Source organism: Muscardinus avellanarius, assembly GCF_963383645.1.
Source record: "Muscardinus avellanarius genome assembly, chromosome: 8".
NCBI lineage: Eukaryota > Metazoa > Chordata > Mammalia > Rodentia > Gliridae > Muscardinus > Muscardinus avellanarius.
The window spans coordinates 111156886-111178850 of NC_137794.1; the positions used below are offsets into that span (position 1 = coordinate 111156886).

The 21965-nt window shown below is 49.5% G+C and overlaps 1 protein-coding gene across 1 annotated transcript in view; it reads left to right on the forward strand.

The window, feature by feature from the left end:
• Positions 1–357: 357 nt before the first annotated feature.
• Positions 358–21965, forward strand: part of SLC22A3 (solute carrier family 22 member 3) — a gene marked incomplete at both ends in the record, with an annotated part of 90467 nt that continues 68859 nt past the window's right edge. The window contains one exon of the mRNA XM_080700760.1: positions 358–777. Coding sequence (XP_080556886.1) covers positions 358–777 — 420 coding nt within the window. The remainder of the gene's footprint in view (positions 778–21965) is intronic.

The following is a 21965-nucleotide window of genomic DNA, read 5'->3' on the forward strand; positions in this document are numbered from 1 at the left end:
CAAATAGAATCCCGCAAGGTTCCATCCCTATGAAGAGTCCAGGCGTCCAGGGCACCTGTGAAGCCCCGTTCCAGAAACTGGTCGCCCCGCCCGGGGGTGCGCAGAGTGGCCTCGGTGGCCAAGCTCCGGGGCTCGCGGGGTCCCCACTGAGCGGGGAGAGGCGGGTTCCCGATCCCGGGAGTGTCCGGGTACCCGGAGCCTGCGTCCCCGCGCGGTGGCGCGCTGCCGGCCGCGGTCTGGCCGGGCGGGCGGGGCGCCGGGGCAGGGCGCTCGCGGGCGCAGGCGGGCAGCGGCGGGCACTCGCTGGTGCGGCGGGCAGCGGGCAGGGCGCTTGCTCCGGGCGGGCGCGGGCGCACCATGCCGTCCTTCGACGAGGCGCTCAAGCGGGCCGGCGAGTTCGGGCGCTTCCAGCGGCGCGTGTTCCTGCTGCTGTGCCTGACCGGCGTCACCTTCGCCTTCCTCTTCGTCGGCGTGGTCTTCCTGGGCAGCCTCCCCGACCACTTCTGGTGCCGCGGGCCGGGCGCCGCCGAGCTGGCCGAGCGCTGCGGCTGGAGCCCGGCCGAGGAGTGGAACCGCACGGCGCCCGCCGCCGCCGAGCCCCGCGGCCGCTGCCAGCGCTACCTGCTGGAGGCCGCCCCGGCCAACGCCAGCGCCCCGGGCCCCGCCGCGCTCAGCTGCGCAGACCCGCTGGCCGCCTTCCCCAACCGCTCGGCGCCCCTAGTGCCCTGTCGCGGCGGCTGGCGCTACGCCCAGGACCACTCCACCATCGTCAGCGAGGTAAGGCGCCCCGGAACCTGACCCTGCGCCCTGGAGCCCGACCCTGCGTCCCCGGGGTCTGACCCTGCGCCCCGGAGCCCGACCCTGCGCCCCCGGGGTCTGACCCTGCGCCCCAGAGCCCAACCCCGCGTCCCAGGAGCCCGACCCTGCGTCCCCGGGGTCTGACCCTGCGCCCTGTAGCCCAACCCTGCATCCCCGAAGCCCGACCCTGCGCCCCCCCCACCCCGGGGGTCTGACCCTGCGCCCCGGAGCCCGACCCTGCGCCCCGGAGCCCGACCCTGCGTCCCCGGAGTCTGACCCAGTGCCCCAGAGCCCAACCCTGCGTCCCCGGAGCCCGACCCTGCGTCCCCGGGGTCTGACCCTGCGCCCTGTAGCCCAACCCTGCATCCCCGAAGCCCGACCCTGCGCCCCCCCCCACCCCGGGGGTCTGACCCTGCGCCCCGGAGCCCGACCCCGCGTCCCGGAGCCCGACCCTGCGCCCCGGAGCCCGACCCTGCGTCCCCGGAGTCTGACCCAGTGCCCCAGAGCCCAACCCTGCGTCCCCGGAGCCCGACCCTGTGGCCCCCCGCCCCCCTCACTCTGCGCTCCTGGGGTCTGACCATGTTCCCCTGAGACCGACCCTAAGCCCCCGAGAGCCCGCCCCTGAGACCAACCCCGCACCCCGGAGTCTGAACCCGACCCTACCCTCCCGGAGCCCGACCCTGCGCCCAGGAGCCCCATCCCCACCGAAGAGAGAATAGGAGGACAGGAGGATGCCTGAGAACGAGCACAGGCAGTGGGAGAAGCTGGCCACCAGGGAGGGTCGGTGGAGATGGGGCCCGGCCAGTTGGCCACCTGTAGGGACCCGCCAGATCCATCCACCCCACCCTTGGGAGTGTATGGTCCTCAGCTCCGAGGGGAAAGACGTCCCGTTGCATTCATTTTCCAGCGTAGGCGAGTTTAGAGATGCCTGGACTCCCGGTGCAGGGAAACTTTGCCTTGGAAGCCAAGTTGCAAAGGCTTTGCACACACCTGCCCAGCATTCCAGGGGTCCTGGACAATCTGCTCATCCTGGAGATGGGTTGACGCAATTCTTGGAGATTAGGGGTAGCAGGGAATTTCTGTCTCTGAGGCAAGTGGCCTTGGCAGGTTGGGCTTGACTTGTGGTCTCCAGGGGAAAAAGGAGAAGGGAAATCAAGGTTTGAAGGCAGCACAACTTTTCCCTGAGGCCCAAATAATTTTCTGCAACCCAAGAGGACAAAGGTCGAGCCCTCCTGGGCAGAATGGTTTTGAGAAAACTGTTTTGGGGCAAAGAGCAACATCAGAGAAGTTGGGAACACTGACATATGGATGAGTTTACTTTTTTCCCTGTTCTAATAATACGGGAGGGCTGTAGGAGAGTCTGTGAGCCTTATAAAGTGGTCCCCACTTGCCCAAGGGGCTGCAGGGGTGGGGCATCTCCACATTTTGTTGGGGATGTTTGGTTATGCAGGCATTTAGAGTAAGGTGGACCCCCGGCCCTGGGATCCAGGTCTGTTTCTGCACCCCGCAGGGCTGGCAGCGTGCTGTTCTTGGGTTTGTAACAAGCTGCCTCAATTGAGTCTGGCTCACAGGGATGCAGTTTTATTGAATTTTGTCTACAGTCACAGCTCAACTTAAATTTTACAACATGATTGAATGTGCCAGATAATTGGAGAAAGGGGAAAAAATCTTTGGTTTTTGTCATAATCATTTCCAAAAGCCTACTTGGATAACAGGGGAAGCAGTGGATGGGAAGTGGGAGAGCCCTTTCTGCCATGGCTATGAGCCCAGTGTCCTTTGGTCCGGGACTCCCTGTTTCTAGAGATGGGACGTAGCTCCTTGAAGTGGCAATGTTCTATAAGGTCATGTGTGGGCATGTAGGCAGGATGTGAGTGGTCCCAGGCCCAGAGTCTAGGGATAGCATCCACTGCACCTAGCTGGTGTGTGTGTGTGTGTGTGTGTGTGTGTGTGTGTGTGTGTGTGAGTGATTTCTACTTAGTCCCCAGGTAGTATGGGGACCACGTAGTACACTGTGATGGTCTTCGGGATTTCACAGTTGAGGTGGATGGGGCAGGTCTTGGTCAGAGAAAAAATGATTCTTGGTGTTTCCCTGAAAGCTGCCCATGTCAGGTGGCTTCTGCTCCACTCAGCAGCGCTGCTCGGCGCTGCCTTCCCAAGCCACCCAGAGGAGTCTGGCTTTTGAGACCTTGGAAAATGATGAACAAAGTGAGCCTTTAAAAAGCACACACTCCAGCAAGGTTTGCTTTGAGTGAGCATCATCCTTTGATATCAAAGAAGGGAGACCAAAAAAAAAAAAAAAAATCTGCAAATGAATGCCCTCACCAATCTTTTAGAAACAGTGTATGCCTGCAGGGTGACTGGCTTTCAAGGTGGTCTTTTGAGGGTCAGTATGGAATGGTGGAAAGTCAGGAGACCGGTCCTGACATGGCCTCCAGCTAAGCTGTGCAACTTGGGCAAGTCACTTAGCCTTGCTGGGCTTAGCTTTTTGCTTGTAAAAGGAGGGACTGGATTGAGCTTTTTAACAATTCTACACATGCTATTACTGTCACCAGCAGGTTACTGCTAGGCATGCTCAAAACAGTGATTCAACATCTTCTAGGAAAACTAAAATGATATGCAGAGCTCACTCCTTAAAGCTGCAAATGAGCTTTAGAATCTGTTGGAGAGATTTCTCTTAAACCCCAGTCGTGTGCTTCGTTTGGCTGGTCTTTCATGTTTTGACTCTGAAGAGGAACTCCCGCCCCATCTATTCAGGAAGTTCAGCCAGCCAAACTAACTTAGTCTTTTAGAGGTCTGTGTGGCCAATATTTTGCTGTCTTTGGTTTTGAATATGAACCAATTCAGGTTTATCCTTTTAAGTTCTGTGGGAGTGACGAAAAACAAGGTAGTCCTATCATCTACATAATGAACCCAATGTATTTTGATAGATCTAAAGTCTTATGACATTAATTATGCAAAGAGGGCTGCATTGAGAAAGTTTGGAAGATGTATAGGCTAGCCAGGCATGGTGGCACACACCTGTAATCCCAGTATTTGTGAGGCTGAGACAGAGGGATGGAAGGTTCAAGGACAGCCTTGGCAATGTAGCAACACTCAGCAAACTAACAAGACCATTTTAAAACAAAGAATAAAAAGGGATGGGGTGTATCTTGGAGGTATAATGACCCTGGGTTCAGTCCCCAGTACCACAACAAACAAACAAAGCAGATAGGCTGCCTACATTCCAGAATGCTTTTGTAGTTAACCCTTACACCGCTAGAGGAGAGAGATCATTGCCCTAGTTTTATAAAAGGGAAATCTGAGCCCAGAGATGTTGGCGGATGTGCCAGAGCCCCACACCCTTTACATCGTCAAAGTGGACTAGAGTCCAGGGGTCTTATAAGTCAGTGCCTTTGCCTCCACACAGGGCCATAGTCCTCCAAACAAGTCCATGACTTGTATTACCCAGCCCACAGGAAACCTCGCTGAACCTCTGCATTCTGCTTCTATCACGACCCTTGGGCGGCTAGGCCGTTGTGTTGTCTGGTGGTGCTGGGAACCACCGTCAGCCTGGCTGGCAGCTGGGGAGCCCTGCCTTCTCTTGATGTGAACGCCGCACAATGATCCGGAGCGTGATCCTGTAGCTCTCACCCGCTCTCTTCACAGCTTACCACTGGAGAGAACTCCAAGGAGCTAAGTCAGGAGTCAGTGTCAAGTGCAGGGCTGTTACAAGCCAGTTCCCTTTGTGTTCCCTGCTCAAGAAAAGGCAGTGGATTTCTCATGTACACTCAGCTTCCTCAGTCTAGACTTTGTATTGTCTGAGTCCCAGCCATACCTGGTTGTCAGACACTGGGCATAATTCAGCAGGACTGACAAGCGAGCCGGAGCCCCTACCCACAATGTGCTTCAATTTGCTGCCCTTAAGATTGACGTTTGGATTTATAAGTGCTTCATATTATGCTATGGATGGAAAGCAGAGCTTCTCCCCAGTCTATCATGGGCATCAGAGTACCTTTATTTTATTTTTTGCTACTGGAGGTTGAACCCAGAGGCATTCTACCTCCAAGCTATATCAGCCCTACTTTATTTTTTATTTTAAAATAGGAACTAAGTTGCACTGTCCTCGAACCTGTAATCCTTCTGTCTCAGCCTCCTAAGTACTGGGATTACAGGCATGTACCATCATACTTGGCTTCAGAGTACCTTTAAAGATAGACTGAATCAGCCAGGCATGGTGATGCATGCTTGCAATCCCCGTACTTGGGAGGTGGAGACCAGAGGATCACAGTTTGAGGACAGCCTCAACTACTTTAGTGAGGCCTTCAACTTAGTGAGACCATGTTTCAAAATAAAGAATATTAAATAGGGCTGGGGTTATACCTTGGGGGTAAAATGCCCCTGGGTTCCATCCCCAGTACTGCAAAAAAAAAAAAAAAATTGACTGAATCATAACTGCTTTTCCTTTCTAGATAATTTTTCCTTCAGAATAAAAGGAAGGTCAGTTTGAGGACTGTCCTATTGAAGAGAGTACTGGCTGCCTGTTCTCAGAGATCATCCACATCCTTTATCTGCACTTCTGCCCCAAACAGGCCAACCTGTGTCTTGGGCCGGCCTGCAACCTTAGTGCCATCCCTTATTTGCTGAGTGTGGAGTTGTACCACTGTGGGTGCTGATGAGGGGAGTTAGGGAGGCCACACTCTATCTGGGCAGAGTCTCTGCTTTGCCATGGTATTTAAGAAAGAATGTACTTTTTATACTGTTTTTATTTCTAACACTGTGCCTTTCCTCTTTTATTCCCTGAATTAACACTATAATATCTGTTGTATTATTCCTTCAAATCCCCAACTGTGGCACAGTTTGTTTTCCACTTTATTATTTTCTCTCTTTTCTTATTTGTCCTTGTTGTTTGGAGTTACTTTTGGTGTGCCTTTCCCAGTTTCAGTCAGATGCTCAGCTCAATTATTTTCAGTCTTTCTTTTTTCCTTGTATAAATATTTAAAGCTAAAAAACTGCTTCTATGAGTTTCTTTGGCTGCACCTCAGTAAGTTTTGAAATGTTTATCTTACTTGTTAGTCCATTCTCAGGATTGTAAATTTTCATCATCATTTCATCTTTGACCCATAATTTACTTGGGTGTCTTGAACCTGTCATCTTCCTGTCTCAGCATCCCAAGTACGGGGATAATAGGTATGTGCCGCCACTTCTGGCTCTCGGTCTTACAAGTACTGGTTGGCAATGCTCTGGGTCTGTGCTGTTACTATTAATTTATGATTTACGTAGTTCCTGATTGCTTGGTTTTATCTGGTCATGTATTTGCTCATCATGCCACAGGGCAGCTCATTCCTACTCTTTCTTTTGAGGTAAATATTTTATTTATTTATTTATTTATTTATTTATTTACTTACTTACTTACTTATTTATTGGTGGTACTGGGGTTCCTGGAAGCCCTTCTACCTCTGGGCTACACTCCCAGACCTATTTTTATATTTTTATTTAGAAACAGGGTCTCCTAAGCCAGCGTGCGCGGCTGGCTTCGAACCTGTGCGATCCTCCTGTCTCCGCCTCCCAAGTGCGGGGATTACAAGCGTGCGCCACCACGCCCGGCGAGGTAAATATTTTAAAAGATTTTAATGTGTACCTGTAGATGACCAGTGTTTTTAGTTTTTATTTATATGAAAATATCTTAATTCCATCACTATTCTTGAAAGTTAGTTTTGCTAGGTCAGTAGTTCTGAGTTGCCAGTTATTTTCTCTTGGTCCTTTGAAGAGGCTGGGGCTCTCAGGTAGCTTTCCGTTTTCTTTTGAGCAGTATGTTGCCATTTACATTGTCCTTTCCTTGTAGAGGATCTGCTTTTCTTTCAGGTTGTGTCTAGGTAGGATTGTTTTAAAAATTTATCTGACTTAGTGTGCATTACCTCTAAAAATAATCTGACATATGGTAGGTATTCAATAAATATTTGTTGCTGGGCGAGGTGGCACATGCTTGTAATCCCAGCATTTGGGAGGCTGAGACCCGAGGATCGCGGTTCATGGCCAGCCTCAGCTACTTAGTGAGGCCCTTTGCAACCTAGTGAGACCCGGTTTCAAAATAAAGACTAAAAAATAGGGCTGGGGCTGTAGCTCGAAGGTAGAATGCCCTGGGTTCAATTCCCAGTACTGCCACACACAAAAAAAATTGTTGAGTGAATGAATATTGTGCTTTCTCCAACTGTGAATTTGGTTCTTTATTCAGTTCAGAAAAATTCTCAGCCATTATCTACTTAATGTTACCTTTTTTTTTAATCTTCCAGTTTGTTTTTCTGAGATTCTAATTAGGCATAAGTTGGACCTTCTTTTTCTTTCTCCCATATTTTTCATTTATGTATTTATAAGTATGGTCTAGATATTTTTCAGATCTGTCTTCTAGATCAGTAACTTTCTATTCAACCATATTAAATTGGCTGCTTAATCCACCCATTGAATTTTTATTGTAACAATTGTTTTATCAAAGTTATATCTACTACTTTTCAGATATGCCTGGTGATTTATTGGTATTCTCTTTCTTGTTGCTCATGTTTGTGTTTCTAGTTTTCATTTTCTTCAAGTATATTACACATGATTATAGTTTCTATTTGGTAGATACCAGATGTCTTTTGTGTTTGAATTCTGTTGTCATTTATTGTGTGTTTGACGTGTGTTGATTGTGAGCTCTCTGTTAATTAATCTTCTCTGTGGGAAAACGGGCTTCCCTGGAGAAGATTAACACTTACTTCCTTGGGAACTAGGGATATATTGCTCTGGCGTCCTTTCTCCCTTCAGGCCGCCTGGCCACATCTAGAACAACTGAAGCTGCTGCTGTTTGTTTTTATTGGAGGTGTATGGTTCTTCCTTACTTCCTGAAACACGGGCCATTCAACCACAGTTATTTTTTATGGTGACTCAATGTTTTTCATAATGAATCCTCCAACTTTAACTTTCTTTCTGCCAATGACATAAGTGTTTTAATGATTAAAAGCATTTTTAGTGGAGTAAAGTCCAAACTCTAGTGAATGAAGTCACCACTAAGCGTCTGCTGCTTGGCCTGGCATCAGGATGGACAGAGGTCCACACAGCAGTGTTTTGGATCCTCGAAGAACAACAAGGAAAATCCTTCAATGAGGAGCTTCATTGTGAGGCTGTGTATGTGGGTGTGTCTCCTGCTTCTCTCTGGAGTTGACATTTTGGATTATCGACTGCAGATGAGTTGAATGTGCTCAGCACTTATTATCAGCAGGGCACTGGGCTCCAAAGATGCCTGAGAGTTATCTTTGGAAGGGAACTACCCTGAGACATTGATAGCATGAGTGCGGGGGTCAGTGTGGCGGAGAGGTGCTGCCTTCTGATGAGACTCAGAGGGGAGCCAGTGCAGAATGCACATTGACCTTGACGTCAGCCTCGGGATAGGGAGGAATCCAAGACAAAAATAGGAGGAACGAGGCGCCCGGTTCTCATTCTCTGTCATCTTTGGCTCCTTTCCTTTGTAGCCATTAAGTGGCCTAGGTGCAATGGTTGGTATGCATTCCTGGGTCCCACCCACAGAGTTTGGAACCCAGAGACAGGGGGTGGGTTTAGGAATTTTCCTTTTTACAAGTATCTAGGGCCCATGCAGATGATCCCTGGGCCTCACAGGATGGTATTCTCTGGATTCTCAGTGAGGAGCTTGATAAGAAGATGGTGACTCGAGCAGAAGTCATTGCAGTTCCCGCACCCTGCTGCCGACTTGGGATGGAGCCCTAGGTCTTAGCTGATGGAATGTTGCCGTTTGTTTCCAGAAAGTTCGGAGCTTCCCAGAGATGCACCGCTGAGAGTAGTGATCTTATAATTGATTAGGGTGGGGTCCTGTGGCTGAATCTCACTTCCTGGGAACCTCTGGAAACCTGGGAAAAGAGCTTTGGATAAAGGCAGGGAGCATGACGGAGGTGGCATTGGTGACCTGTTGACAATTACTGGCAAAGGTGCCTAAGCAGAGCAAAAGGAACACACTTGTCCTTGGAGGTCAAAGAGACGTGAGCCTACATCCTGGCTCCCTTGTCGAGCAGTTTGAAGGGCAAGTCACCCCATCTACCCTAGCCTCAGTCCTCTCAGCTCTAGAGGCGGTGTGGTGATGCCTGCCTTCGCCACCGTCCCGGGGTATGCAGGCAAAGTGCCTGCCACTGCCTGGTAACTATGCTAAAAACAACTGGTTCCTGTGACCACATGAAGAATCTTGAGCCAGGCAGGAGCCGGGGTGAGACAGGGCTGGAGTTGACCCTGGAGCTGGAGTTGGCTCACTCCTGGCCTGTCCTAATAAAGCACTAATAAATTTTCTCTACATTTTTTTTTAATCTCTTGGCCACTGGCTTGCCCTTGAAGCTGAGGACACCAGTTCTTTTTCTCTGAGACACACAGCTAGGTCATATTTTCTAGCTTTTCTTGAAGCTTGTGGGATCAGGTGTCTGAGATCTAGTCAGTGATGCTGGGGGAAGTGTCATGTGATATTTGCAAGGCCCAGAGCCAAAATAGCCTTTCTCATCTCGACCCACCCCCTTCTTTCCCCTGCACCTGCCAGGCAAAGAACCTGAGGCTCTAGAGGGCGAGAGAGTCATTGCAGGGAAGAGGACCAGTTTCTTGAAGTCTGTAGGGATGGAAACCCCTCCTCTCGTCCCTCTCTACCCCAATGACATGGGAATACAAATCTGAGATAAACATTTTTGTGTTAAACCACTGACATTTGATGGGGGCTGTTTGTTATAGCTCTTACTATTACCCTATCCTGACTAACACATTTTGGGTTGTTCCCTTATAAGGCAAAGATCAGAGACTTGAGGAACCCAATAAAATGGCAGAGAAAATGGCACTTTGAAGAGAGTCCTCCCCTTGTCTGGCACACAAGACACCTCTAATACTCCTGGGCACTCTTTGCACCTTCTGGGGCTTTCCTCTGTCCTCAGTCACCTCAGCCCCATGTGCAACACTGCCCTCTCTGAGCTCTTATACAAGCCCTCTCCTTTCCTCAAAATACCTTTTTTACTTAAGTCATTCCATTTTTTACTTTAAGACACAGACACAGCTTGACGCTTCCGGTCCAGAAAAACCTTCCCTAACTGCCCTGGGGCTGGCTTCGCTTCCTCTCTGCTTAACCACCTGGACCTTGAGGTGCTGGTGTGAGCTGCTGCCACCTCCTCAGCAGGCACTTGGTCCCTACGCTCCCCCAGAGTACAGTAAATATTTGTGATTGAATTCATGAGTGAATGAGAAAGGGACTGAGTTAAATTTGACCCCTTTACAACTGTGGCTAGGCCAGAAGTTGAAGTTGACGTTGCAGGCTGACATCAGCCCCTTTTTCCCAACAGAGCAGACTCTTAAGGACTCACAGTGCCTGCTCCTATATCCCCCTCCTCCTGGGATCCACTGGGTGTGACAAATGGCCAGGCCCTCCAGATACTGCAGGTCCCCTCGACCCCCACTGGGGCTCCTACTCATACACATTCTGTCTTCTGCAGGAGCCTGTTTGGGGGGTGTGACCTAGAACATGAAAGGAACAGGGAGGACAGACGTGCTGGCTCTTTGGGGCCATCAATTTTATGTGCTGACGTCCACTGTGCAGAAAAGGCTTTCCTCAGCTGTGCTGGCTCTGCGCAGCCTGCTTTGTCGTCAGCAGAGCCTGAGTAGGGGCAGCCAGGCACAGGCGACTGCAGGGGGCTGGGGGCTGGGGGCTGGCACCCACAGCCCAGGCCTGGGACCAGAGCACATGCGGCGGCCTAGCTCTCAGATCAAGACAAAAGCTTTCTAGCAGTCTTCTTCTTTTTGTTTTGTTTTCTACTCACCCACCCTCCCTTCCTCCCTCCCTCCCTCCCTCCCTCCCTTCCCTCCCTCCCTCCCTCCCTCCCTCTCTTTCTTTCTTTCTTTCTTTTTCTTTTCTTTTCTTTTCTTTCCTTTTCTGTCTCTCTCTCTTTTCCCTCCCTCCTTCCCTTCTTTCTCCCTCCCTCCCTCCCTCCCTCCCTTCCTTTCTTCCTTCCTCTCTCTCTCTTTCTTTTCTTCCACCATAACCAAGAAAGGAGTTCATTTCTAGTGAGGAAAAGGTAACGTTTCTTAGCGATCTTGGTGTGGCTTTTTAGGGTGCCAGCTGCCTGGAAGGCCTGTCAGGCGATAGCCAGACTCTGTTACCTTCAGGAGAGATCACAAACACGGCTCTTACAGGACCTCTGCAGTCTTGCTTCTTTCTCCGAATGTAGAACAACAGAATAACTATGGTGCTGATACGTGTGTGATAATAGAGAACAATAATGAGGGCCAAGGTTTAGGGGCTTGTAAGATGGTAAGGGAGTACATTTGACTTTTTAAATTCCTACGCCGAGGGGCTGGGCATGCCGCTCAGTGGTAGAACACTTGCCTCGCATGGGTGAGACGCTGAGTTCCATCCCCAGCATTGCTCCTCATCCCCAAACACACAAACATTCCTACATTTCAACTACGCGGTGATTTTCATTCTGAGTAGCATGTTCCCCGCGCAGCGTTCCCTCAAAGCGTAACACTGGCTCAGTGCTTTTGACCTTAGACCTTGGGAGAGTTAAAGGTGGAAGCCAGGAGGAGCGGGGTGGCTATTGTTGAGCAGTTCCTAAATGCTCAGATGCTAGTTTTTGACTAGTCAGTGGAGCAATGGGACGAAAGCAGACCCGGCCCGCCCTCTGTCACGCTTTACCTGTGCATGACTGGGGACCTCAGACCTCTGCTTCTCTGAGTGACAGCCCACTGTCAGCAGACCTGAGGCTGCTCTCTGCCACTCCACAGCCCAGTCAGGGCGGTCAATTACTGATGTAATCAATTCTTGACCCTGAACTCGGGGCTGGCCATCCCTGTGCGAGTGGGACCAAGTCCAGGGTGAAGCTGACTTTCCACACTTGGTCTGCCTGAGAGCAGGATGGATTCCTTGCTTTCTGGACCTTTCTTCCTGGAGGGCTATCTCTGCCGTAGATGATGTCGACAGGAGGCACTGGGAATGGGGGGGCCACTGTCCTCTGGAGCAGGTGCACATCCTGCCTTCCCAAACGCCTGCTCTAGATCCTGGTGTCATGTAGAGTGTCAAGGAGGGCGCCTGCCATGGCCATGCATACAATGGAAGCCCCTGGATGGAGCCAGGGAGGGCATGAGCCTGGACTTAGAGACGTTGGTGCCCATTCTCCTGCCAAAGCCAGGCTTGTGAGGCAGGACCTCTCTTGGAGGATTGTCATAGGTCAGAGGAGATAACCAAGTGGCATGCGGGCACCTGGCTTTCCTTTGTAACAGTGACCTCTGGGTCCAGACGCTTGAAGCTGCAATCCTCCTGTCTCAGCCTCCCAAGTACTGGGATTGCAGGCATGCACCATCATACCTGGCTGGGACCAGAAACTTGAGACAGCAGCATGGAAAGGGAGCTGAGCATCTTAGTCCGTCTGCACCTGTACACTTTTGTCTTAATCATTCGATTATTTGAATGCAAGCATTAAACCATATTTAAGGTACATGGTTTAACATTTGAGTACTTGAAATAATTCTGATAAGATTACATCTGTTTAGGCAGTTCATAACATATTTTATGGGCTTCATTGCCAATTTATGTTTGTGTTTATTTATAGTAAATCCTAAAAACAAGTGTGGGGCACTTTTGTTTCCTTGTTTCTTAGAAATAGTTCAGACCAGCCGGGCATGGTGGCACATACTTGTAATCCCAGTATTTGGGAGGTTGAGACAGGAGGATCACAGGTTCATAGCCCACATTGGCAACTTCGCATGGCTCTCAACAACCTAGTGAGTCCCTGTTTCCAAATAAGAAATAAAATTAGACTGGGTTTTATTTATACCTCCAAATATTGGAGGTAGAGTGCTACTAGGTTCAATCCCCAGTGTGTGTGTGTGTGTGTGTGTGTGTGTGTGTGTGTGCACGCGCAGTTGGGACAGAGGGCCCTGAGTTTCTGATATTGTCCAGTTTCTGGAATTACAGCCTGATTCACATGCTAAGGAGGCTAAGGGCACCACAGCCCCCTGGAGGCAAGACAGGCCCGCCTCTGAGGGCCATGCTCAGGCGGCAGCATGCAGCTGGCCAAGGTGAGTGACCCAGGAGGACGTTCCTCAGGCTCCTCTCCCCTGGACGGTGTCTGGCTGGTAGACACCTGTCTCCGTTGCTGCCTCGTCCAGGGTACGCACAGGATGGCTCTGATTTCACGGTGTTTCTGCCAACTGGAAGCACTGGTGGCCAAGGGCTCTCTAGATGAAAGACAACATGTGCGTCTCCAGCCCCGTGGAGGGACACTGTAAGCTGATGCCTCAGAGTCGTAATCAGAAGGGACCTGGGGTCAGGAGTCCAGCCCTGAAGATGGATCGCAGCACATTTATGTGATTAAAGAGATGTGGCCAAAGCTGTGCACATATAATTTTGATGGTTTGAAAAGTGAAGCTCTGCAGACCCCCATTGAGAAATGGGCTCCCTTTTATCTTTCTCAAGTGAGTTTTCAAAGCAAATACTCCTAGGGAAGTCACACGGTTGGTTAAAAATATTAAATATCCAGGGGAGAGGAGAAAAGCAGATTGAAATGAATTCAAATTCATTAGGCATTAACTCCAAAAAAATAAATAAAGACATAAAGCTTTGTTTCCGAAGTGCAAGAAATTGTCTCCAGACCCTTTCCCATGGGTGTGCTTGGTCTTCCTGTGTGTCACACCTCATTCACTTGTGTGACCAGTTTATCTGAGAACTACTTTTATCAGCCACCCAGGAAATGGCTCATCCCAAGTGTGAACTGACCTGTGGTGGTCATTTTGCTGATAACAGGTACTGAGGAAGGACTCTTCAGAAGTCAAGGCTGCGGGAAGGGTCTGTTGATGTGATGCCAGCCTCAGCACCAGGTGGAGACCGCTCTCTGGAGCCCCACTGGGGGGCCATGCTTGGCAGAGCACACAGCTGGCCCCAGGTGTGTAACCAGGAGGACGTCCCTCAGGTTCCTCTCTGCTCCTTGGCATCTGGCTGGCAGAATCCTTTTCTCTGCTGTTGCTTCGCCCAGCGTACGCACAGGATGGCTCTGATTTCATGGTGTTTCTGCCAACTGGAAGCACCGGTGACCAAGGGCATAGGAACTGGAGCTTAGTAATAATGACTGAGGACAGACCCAGGATTGAAAGTCAGAGCCACATGTTTTGATGTTTTGGCAAGACTTCCCAAGCCTCCACTGATTTAGCCATAATGCAGACCAACCAATCCCTCCCATCCAGACGGCTGTGAAGGTTAAATGGGAAATATACACAAACCGGGAGCATGCCCGAGGCCCGTGGCACACCCAGATTCCCCTCTTCTTGCTCTTTGCCACTAAATCTGTTGTCTAAGCTCTTCATGTGCCTGGTCGGTCTGGGATTGCTGGACCCACATTTGTCTGGAGCCCCACCTATGTTCTGACTGCAGACAGAGCAGAGGACTCTGGGACAGAGCCCTGGACTTTTTCCAACCAGAGAAATCCCAGGGCTGGTTAGACAAGAGCTCCAGGGGCGGGCTTCGGCCAGCCCTGGCAGGAGTCCTGGAACATGCACATGCCTACCGCTGCTGTTGAGGTGAGAGGCACCCCGGGCGTAAGGAAGGCCCCAGCATCCTAACAGGTGATCAGCTCTTCCAGGATGCGGCTCACATTTGTGTCACACACCCCACCTGCAACCACAGCCTCTTGCAAACTAGCCACTTGACTCTAAATCTTCCCAAAGGGTCCCTGATGCCATTACTCAGCCTCCCAGTGGCTGCAGGAAGCCAGAACTTTAAGCTCCATCACAGCCTTGGCCCAACTTGCCCTTGGGACGAATCCACTGCTTCTTCGTGGTTGGAGGATGCTGGGCATAGCTGTAGGAATGACGTGCTGAAGGGTGCAGCCCCTCAACCAGCTGCCCGCTGTGGTGAGGCCCCCGGGATCCAGGCAGAAGAGGGGCCAGGCAGCAGGGCTCTGAGTGACAAGGCCTGGGCCTCCAGGCTCAGGGTGGACTGCAGTCCAGGCTGAGTCGTGTGCCACCTGTCACTCTAGTACTGGCTCTGCCCCATGTGACTTCTGTGGTTGAAGTTAGCCTCGGCCCTGGGCCTCCCGGCTTCCTGGCCACAGCTGTAATGCATCCCAGCAGAGAGAAAGCAAGGGATCCCAGAGCGATCCCAGAGGAAGGGAGAAGCCACCACAGACATTGTGCAGAGTGAAGCCTTGCCCACCAGTGCTCCCACGCCACACCTTGCTGGACAAGGGCTGCGCTCTCTCCTGGAGACCAGAGCAGTCGGCCAACCCATCCAAACCTGACGGCTGGGTCCTTCAGCACTCCTGGCCCTTTCTTCCTCTTCTCCTGTAGTTGTCCTTTCTGCTCTGCTTCTGCATTACATAAAAGTGTGCTGCTCACCTGGTCCAGAGAGCCCTTCCCATCACATCCTCCTCCCTCCCCATCCTTTAAGCATCTTGCGTGTATGAGGTACCTACCCTAGGCACTGGGCACTGCAACGCATCTCATCTTTACCACAGTCCTGTGATACTCCAATATTACTGCCCACTTTACATGGATAGGAAGAAAAAACCCAGATTATAAAAGAACTTATTCAATTGAGATGTTTTCTCCAAAGCTCAGCCTCTTCCCCTACTCTGACTCTGCAGCCGGAACTAGTCTAGGCCAAGGTTAACATCCCTTCTCTGCTGTGCCACAGGCCTCTTCAGGGCAAGAACACCTGTGGCTGCCCCTCCAAAGACACCAGAGACGCCGCAACACCTCAGGCCTTGTAAATGGCAGTGCCGACTTTTTGTGAGAATTCCTTGGGCTCACTTCCCGTAGGCTTCAGAGAACACATGAATACATTAGCAGTGTTCAGTGAGGGTCTGAGCTGAACACTGCTGTTGGAACTCGTGTGTCCAGTGCCCCGTGAAGAGGGCTCTAGCGAAGGTGGGGTTCTGCTGGGTGAAGGACAGAGCCACAGCCCTCAGGACTCTTACTGAGTTGGCCTATTCTCTGGCCAGTTGGATGGCACTGCAGCGCCCACATCTGGCCAGCTGTCAGCTTGCTTGGGGCTGTGATGCTGAGGGGCTGCTGGCCCCCCATGACTCAGAGGCAGCACACAGCTCTGCTCAGGGTGCCTTCCCCCTGGTCCCCGGCCCCTTTGGGAGTAAAGGCATAATTTTTAAAAATATATTTTTATTGGTGCATTGTAGTCAAACATCTCAATGGAATACAAGACTTGTGAGGATATACAAGCACAGATCATCCAATTAGCCTTTATCCAATCCCCATCACATTCCCTCCCCCGTTCCATCCCATGCTCGATTTAGTGATTGACTTTCATATATTTAAGTACATCATGTGCTTTAAAGAGATTCCATCTCCCCCCCCTCCCATCCACTCTGATAGGTCACCTTAATTGCTCCTCCATAGGGCCCTTTCTTCAACTAGATTTCCTCCTGTTACCCATTTCTTCCTAGTTTTTGCATATTAGGGAAAGCATCTGATTTTTTATTTTTTGCGATATTTCCCTGTGGATGCCACATTGCAGGCCCTGATCCCACTCTCGAAGGCCCAGGCATTGACCTCACCTCATGGCAGGCTCTGATCCCGGCCTTGGAGGCCTAGCACCAGCCTTGCCTTACGGCAGGCTTAATCCTAGCCTGGCAGGCCCCGGCACTGGCCTCGCCATAAGGCAGGCTCTGATCCTGGCCTCGCCGGCCCTAGCACCAGCCTCGCCGCATGGCGGGCTCTGATGATCCCAGCCTCAGAGGCCCCAGCACCGGCCTTGTAAAGGCATCATTTTAACATGAACCCCTCCACTGCATATTCTCCATAGGCACTGGATTACACTGATAAGTCAGGACAACTGAAGGTATCCAGAGGTGCCGTGGTTAGACAGGCACTGATCTGGTTTGTGCCTGTACTCTAGTTGGGTCAGTAACACAAGTTTGCCTCCTATATTTTGGGAAGTTTTCTTGGCCGTAGAGTCAAAATATCACATCACAGTTTGCTGTCCCCCCATTAGAGTCTGGCCCCGGGCCCTGACTGATCTATGGAAGGAAGACAGTGTAGTAATGGCAGGATGGCAATCATGAATACTGAGACTCAGATGAGGGCTGAGGTGTGTTTGGGTTAAATTACATTGAATAGACACTGACATTTAATGTCTTGATATACCCCCCCACACACACACACACTGTAATATACTCTGTGTTCCCAACTTAGAAACTTATATTCTTCCTCATATCCTTCCAGTAAATTTAATAACTGATTATGCTAAATTTTGAATTAAGGAAAAACAGCTTCTTTATTTATATATTTTTATTTTTGGTCTTATTAGAGGTGGAACCCAGGGGCTTTTATACCTCTGGGCTATACTCCCAGACCTGTTTTATACTTTATTTGGAAACAGGGTCTCACTAAGTTGCTGAGCGCCTCACTAAGTAGCTGAGGGTGGCTTCAAACCTGTATGATCCTCCTGTTTCAGCCTCCAAAGAGCTGAGATTACAAGCATGCACCACCATGCCCGGCTTCAGCTTCTTTTTTTTTTTTTTTTTTTTTTTTTTTTTTTGGTGGTGGTACTGGGGTTCCTCCAGGCTACACTCCTAGACCTATTTTTATTTTTGGAAACAGGGTCTCTTAAGTCAGTGCGGCTGGCTTCGAACCTGCATGATCCTCCTGTCTCCTCCTCCCAAGCGCGGGGATTACAAGCGTGCGCCACCACGCCCGGCCAGCTTCTTTTTTAATAACAACAAAAAGAGAAAATATTAAAAAAGTCTTAGCATTGGGATTTTTTTGGCTAGAAGTTAGGCTTGTAGTTTAATTAATGGGCTATACCACACAATCCATCTTATGAAGCAACAAAGGTACAATGTTACCCAGCCTTGTGGATTGGACAAATTATAATACCAGCAGCTAAAGCAAGAAAAAATTGGTGATAGGGCTGGAACTCAGTCTCATTCAGCAAGCATTCAGTAAGGGAAGATGTTGACCTATATTCTAGATAGCCAGACTGTGAGTATATGGTGTCCATTTGCACAATGACATTTTATTACAAGTGAAGCTTTTCTGGGAAGAACAGTGTTAACATCTGTAAACGGACTCAAGGAAAGATTAACCCTGGGTTCTCTTCTGGATTTCACATTAGTTTGGTATGGCCCTGAATTCCTCATCTTGTTACAACTATTAGAATAGTAAAAACACATTTCACATATTTTAAGTACTTATAATTGTATTTTTCTTCTATATTCAGTTTCTATTCTTGTTTAGTGGCATGCTATTCTATTAGATATTACTTTCTTACCAACTTTTGTGGATTTTTCATTTAAATGAATTTTTAAGCATATAATTTGTCAATGTATACCATATATATGGATAAATATGCTATAAATTTTGAACAGTATTATTAACTACATATTGACTGCCTTTTCCATCTTTTCCATCACTGTATAACATCTTTTCTTAGGAAATAAACAAAACAAAACAAAAAAACAATAACACCAGGCATGGTGGCGCCTGCTTATAATCCCTTGGGAAGCTGAGACAGGAGGATCACAGGTTTGTGGCCTGCCGCAGCTACTTAGTGAGACTCTGTTTCAAAAATAAAGAAAAAAAATAAGGCTGGGGATGTAGCCCGGAGGTAGAATGATGCCTTGCGTTCCATCCCCAGTACTACGAAAAAAGAATAACAATTCCAGAAGCTCTGGAAGTCTAGCACCAGTCAAATTCGACTCCTGCCCCCAGCCACATTCTCTAAGGCAGTCACAGGAGAGACCTTCCTCTCAGTTTCCTTTTTTTTCTTTACATGCAACTCTGTGGAAGTTTTTCATTTATATATAAATTTGCTGCCAATTTTAAGAACTTGTATGTCATATCACAAACTTTTCAATTAAAAGTATAAAATTTTCAAGCAAAGTTCTAATAAATATTTATGTTCCTACCATCCACACGAACAAACAGGAGCATTTTGTCATATTTACTTTAGATTTTTTTTTGTGTGGTAGTGGGGTTCCTGGAAACCCTTCTACTTCTGGGCTACACTCCCAGACCTATTTTTTATATTTTTATTTGGAAACAGGATCTCATAAACTAGCGCACGCATGGGGCTAGTACGGTCCTCCTGTCTCCGCCTCCCAAGCGCGGGGATTACAAGCATGCACCACTACACCCAGCTTTACTGTAGATTTTTTAAGAAAAGAACAAACCATCAGAAATAAGTTGAAATTCCACTAACTATTCTAGTGTAAAAAATAACTCTGTGAGACCAGAGGATCTCAGATTCACAGCCAGCTCTCAGCTACTTAGTGAGGCCCTGTTTCAAAATGAAGAATAAAAAATAGAGCTGAGGGTATATCTCCGGAGGTAGAATGCTCTAGGGTACAATTTCCAGTACCGCAAAAAAGAAAGAAAGAAAGGAAGGAAGGAAGGAAGGAAGGAAGGAAGGAAGGAAGGAAAGAGCTCTCAAATTTAGTGGCGTAAGATCACTGTTTTCTCAGACTCTCCTATTCTGAGAGTCTGGAATTCTGAACAGGGACAGCCATATCTGCTCCACCTCAGGAAGCCTTGGGGCCAGGATAGACCAGCGGCCCGGGCAGTCATACTGGGCCAAGCTGAGCCCATCAGCTGACACCCCTGCTCATGACCCCTCCGTGGAGACCTGGCTCCCTCCCTGCATGGCCACCTTAGACTTCCCTCATAGCAGCTCAGAGCCCCACGATGTGGTCTCGCTCACAAGGCAGAGCTGCATCACCTTTCACAGGCCTGCCTTAAAATCGCCCATTACACACACCCAGCTTCCAGAAGAGTCCCAAGCCCTCCCCAGAGTCAGGGGAAGGGAAGTAGACACTTCTTAGTGGGGTGCGGCAAGGTTAAGAGCATTCATGGCGCCATGTCTGTTCCTGGCATCCTTGGCCCGGCCACAAGTCCCAGTCTCCCTCCTGGGGCGTGCATCCTGTGGGTGGGTCTCTGGTTCACTTGTTAGTCTTCCTACATCTTTGGGCATCCATGTGAATGCCTTTTCATGACAACCCATCTCCCTAAAGACTAACCACAGAGAGCCATGCAGTCCAACGTTAGAAGCAAGCATTGCGAAGATTCTGCATTATTATTTCTCAAGCTAATGAAGCAATGTTCACGTTTACATGCATACATTTGATTTCTTTATACCATGCTGTTTCCTAATGGTTTCCAGTCATTATTACCAAGTAGTACTATCTTACTTCTTGTAGCATTTTGCAATATTTAAACTGTATTCATATTTATTCCCCAAGTTGAGTCTTCCTGAAAATAAAATGTGATAGACTCCTAAGACGTAAGTTCTTATTTTGTGTAAATTAAATAAAATAATGGGTAGTAAAATGCTTTATAACTGCATTGAGCAAGTAGGATGCCCTCTTGGTCAGCTAGTTGGATACTGTAATCCTGGCCCGCTCTCACCCAGCTGACCCTTTGCCCTTTAGCTTCTGCCTCCTCTTCATGTGTCTGAGCACAACCACTTGTTAGAGGCAGGGCTTAGCTGCCGGCCCTCTGGAAAGCCTTCCCTGACTGGGACCTGTCCCTCCCTCCTCTGCGCTTGGAAGGCAGCCTGCACTTCCCGCATTCTACTGTGCATTCTGTGACCTGCTGCATCCCCGGTGCTCAGGCGGACCACACCAGCCGGCGCTCCCTCCAGCGCACAACAGTGTGGTCTCATCTGCAGCAACCCAGGAACGTCTGAATGAGCCAAAGAATGAATGAACTGTCTTTCTGCCACGCTTAACTTGCACATGCCTCTCTCGAGTTGTAGAGAAGGCAAGAGCGGGAAGGACTTTTTTAAAATATAGAAGTATTTATTGAATATTAACTTATTGGTAGTCTGTTTAACCATCAAAATATGGAGTTGCCATCCAATGCAGTCCCTTTGCTTATAGGCGAGGAACCCAAGAAACTGAGAAATCTAGCTCATATGAGAAGAGGTGAGAGAATATATTTTAACAGGGAGGGAACAAATATTTTTAGGCAACCAGCAGGTCATCAGAGTGGCAAACATGTCACTTTGGACTGATTAATGCAAGATAACTAAGGCAGGACAGGAATATAAGTGCGTATGTGTGTGTGTGCACGCACGCGTGTGTTTGTGTGTGAGCGTGCTGATTGAACCTGGGGGGCATTCTGCCTCCAAGATACACCCCATTCCTTTTATTTTATTTTATTTTATTTTTTTGGTGGTACTGGGGTTCCTGGAAGCCCTTCTTCCTCCAGGCTACACTCCCAGACCTATTTTTATATTTTTGAAACAGGGTCTCTTATGCCAGCACGGCTGGCTTCGAACCTGCGCGATCCTCCTGTCTCCGCCTCCCAAGCGCGGGGATTACAAGTGTGCGCCACCACGCCCGGCTTCCATTCCTTTTATTTTTTAAAAATTATCTTGTTAGTGCCTTGCAGTTGCCCCTCATAACGAGGCACAGCATGATGACAAGCATGCCTACGTGTCTGTGTATTTCCCTTCACACACCCCCGCGCCCCTTCTCCCTCCCCCAAGTTGGTGAGCTTGGTGGGAATGCCTTCAAATACTGCCACACTATTATTTGAACTGTCTTCTTCTTCAGTCCCCAGCTGAAGGACTTTAGATGCAGCAAGAGGAGCCCAGCCTCTCCGATGGGGGTGTTTCCCGTGGCCCACACCATCCATACCTGGGGGGTCTCTGCTTGCTAGTTTGGAGCAGGGAGGGATGCAGAAGAGCCAGGAGGGAGGAAAGGCTTGGCATAGGGAGGCCAAGCGGGTCTTTCCTCGGGAGGCTTCCAACCTCCAGTGTAAGCAGCGAATTATTTAAAAAGCGAATGTGTACCTGTGCCTGCCTTCCACAGTAGAGACAGACCTTGGAGTGTCTGCTTCCCGGCGCACTGCAGAAGGACCTGCTGAGAGTGCACGCAAGCCACCCTTGCATCCATCCATGCAGCGACTGCTGTCTAGAGGGCTACAGCCTGCTGCTTTCCAAGTGGGCAAGTGGAGAGTGTTCCTGGGAAGACCCTGTGGTTCTCCAACCCGATCCAGACCTCCTGGTCTTCCCTGGGTCGCTCCCCACCCTCCCACTCGGAAAGCAGCAGGAGTCTGGGTATCACTGGTAAGAGGAAAGACCCTGCTGACTGAGGTGAGGTGCTAGAAACCAGGTCTCTGAACACATGGAACCATTCAGAGTTCAGGGATAAAGTTAGGTCTTTACTTTGGGCCAA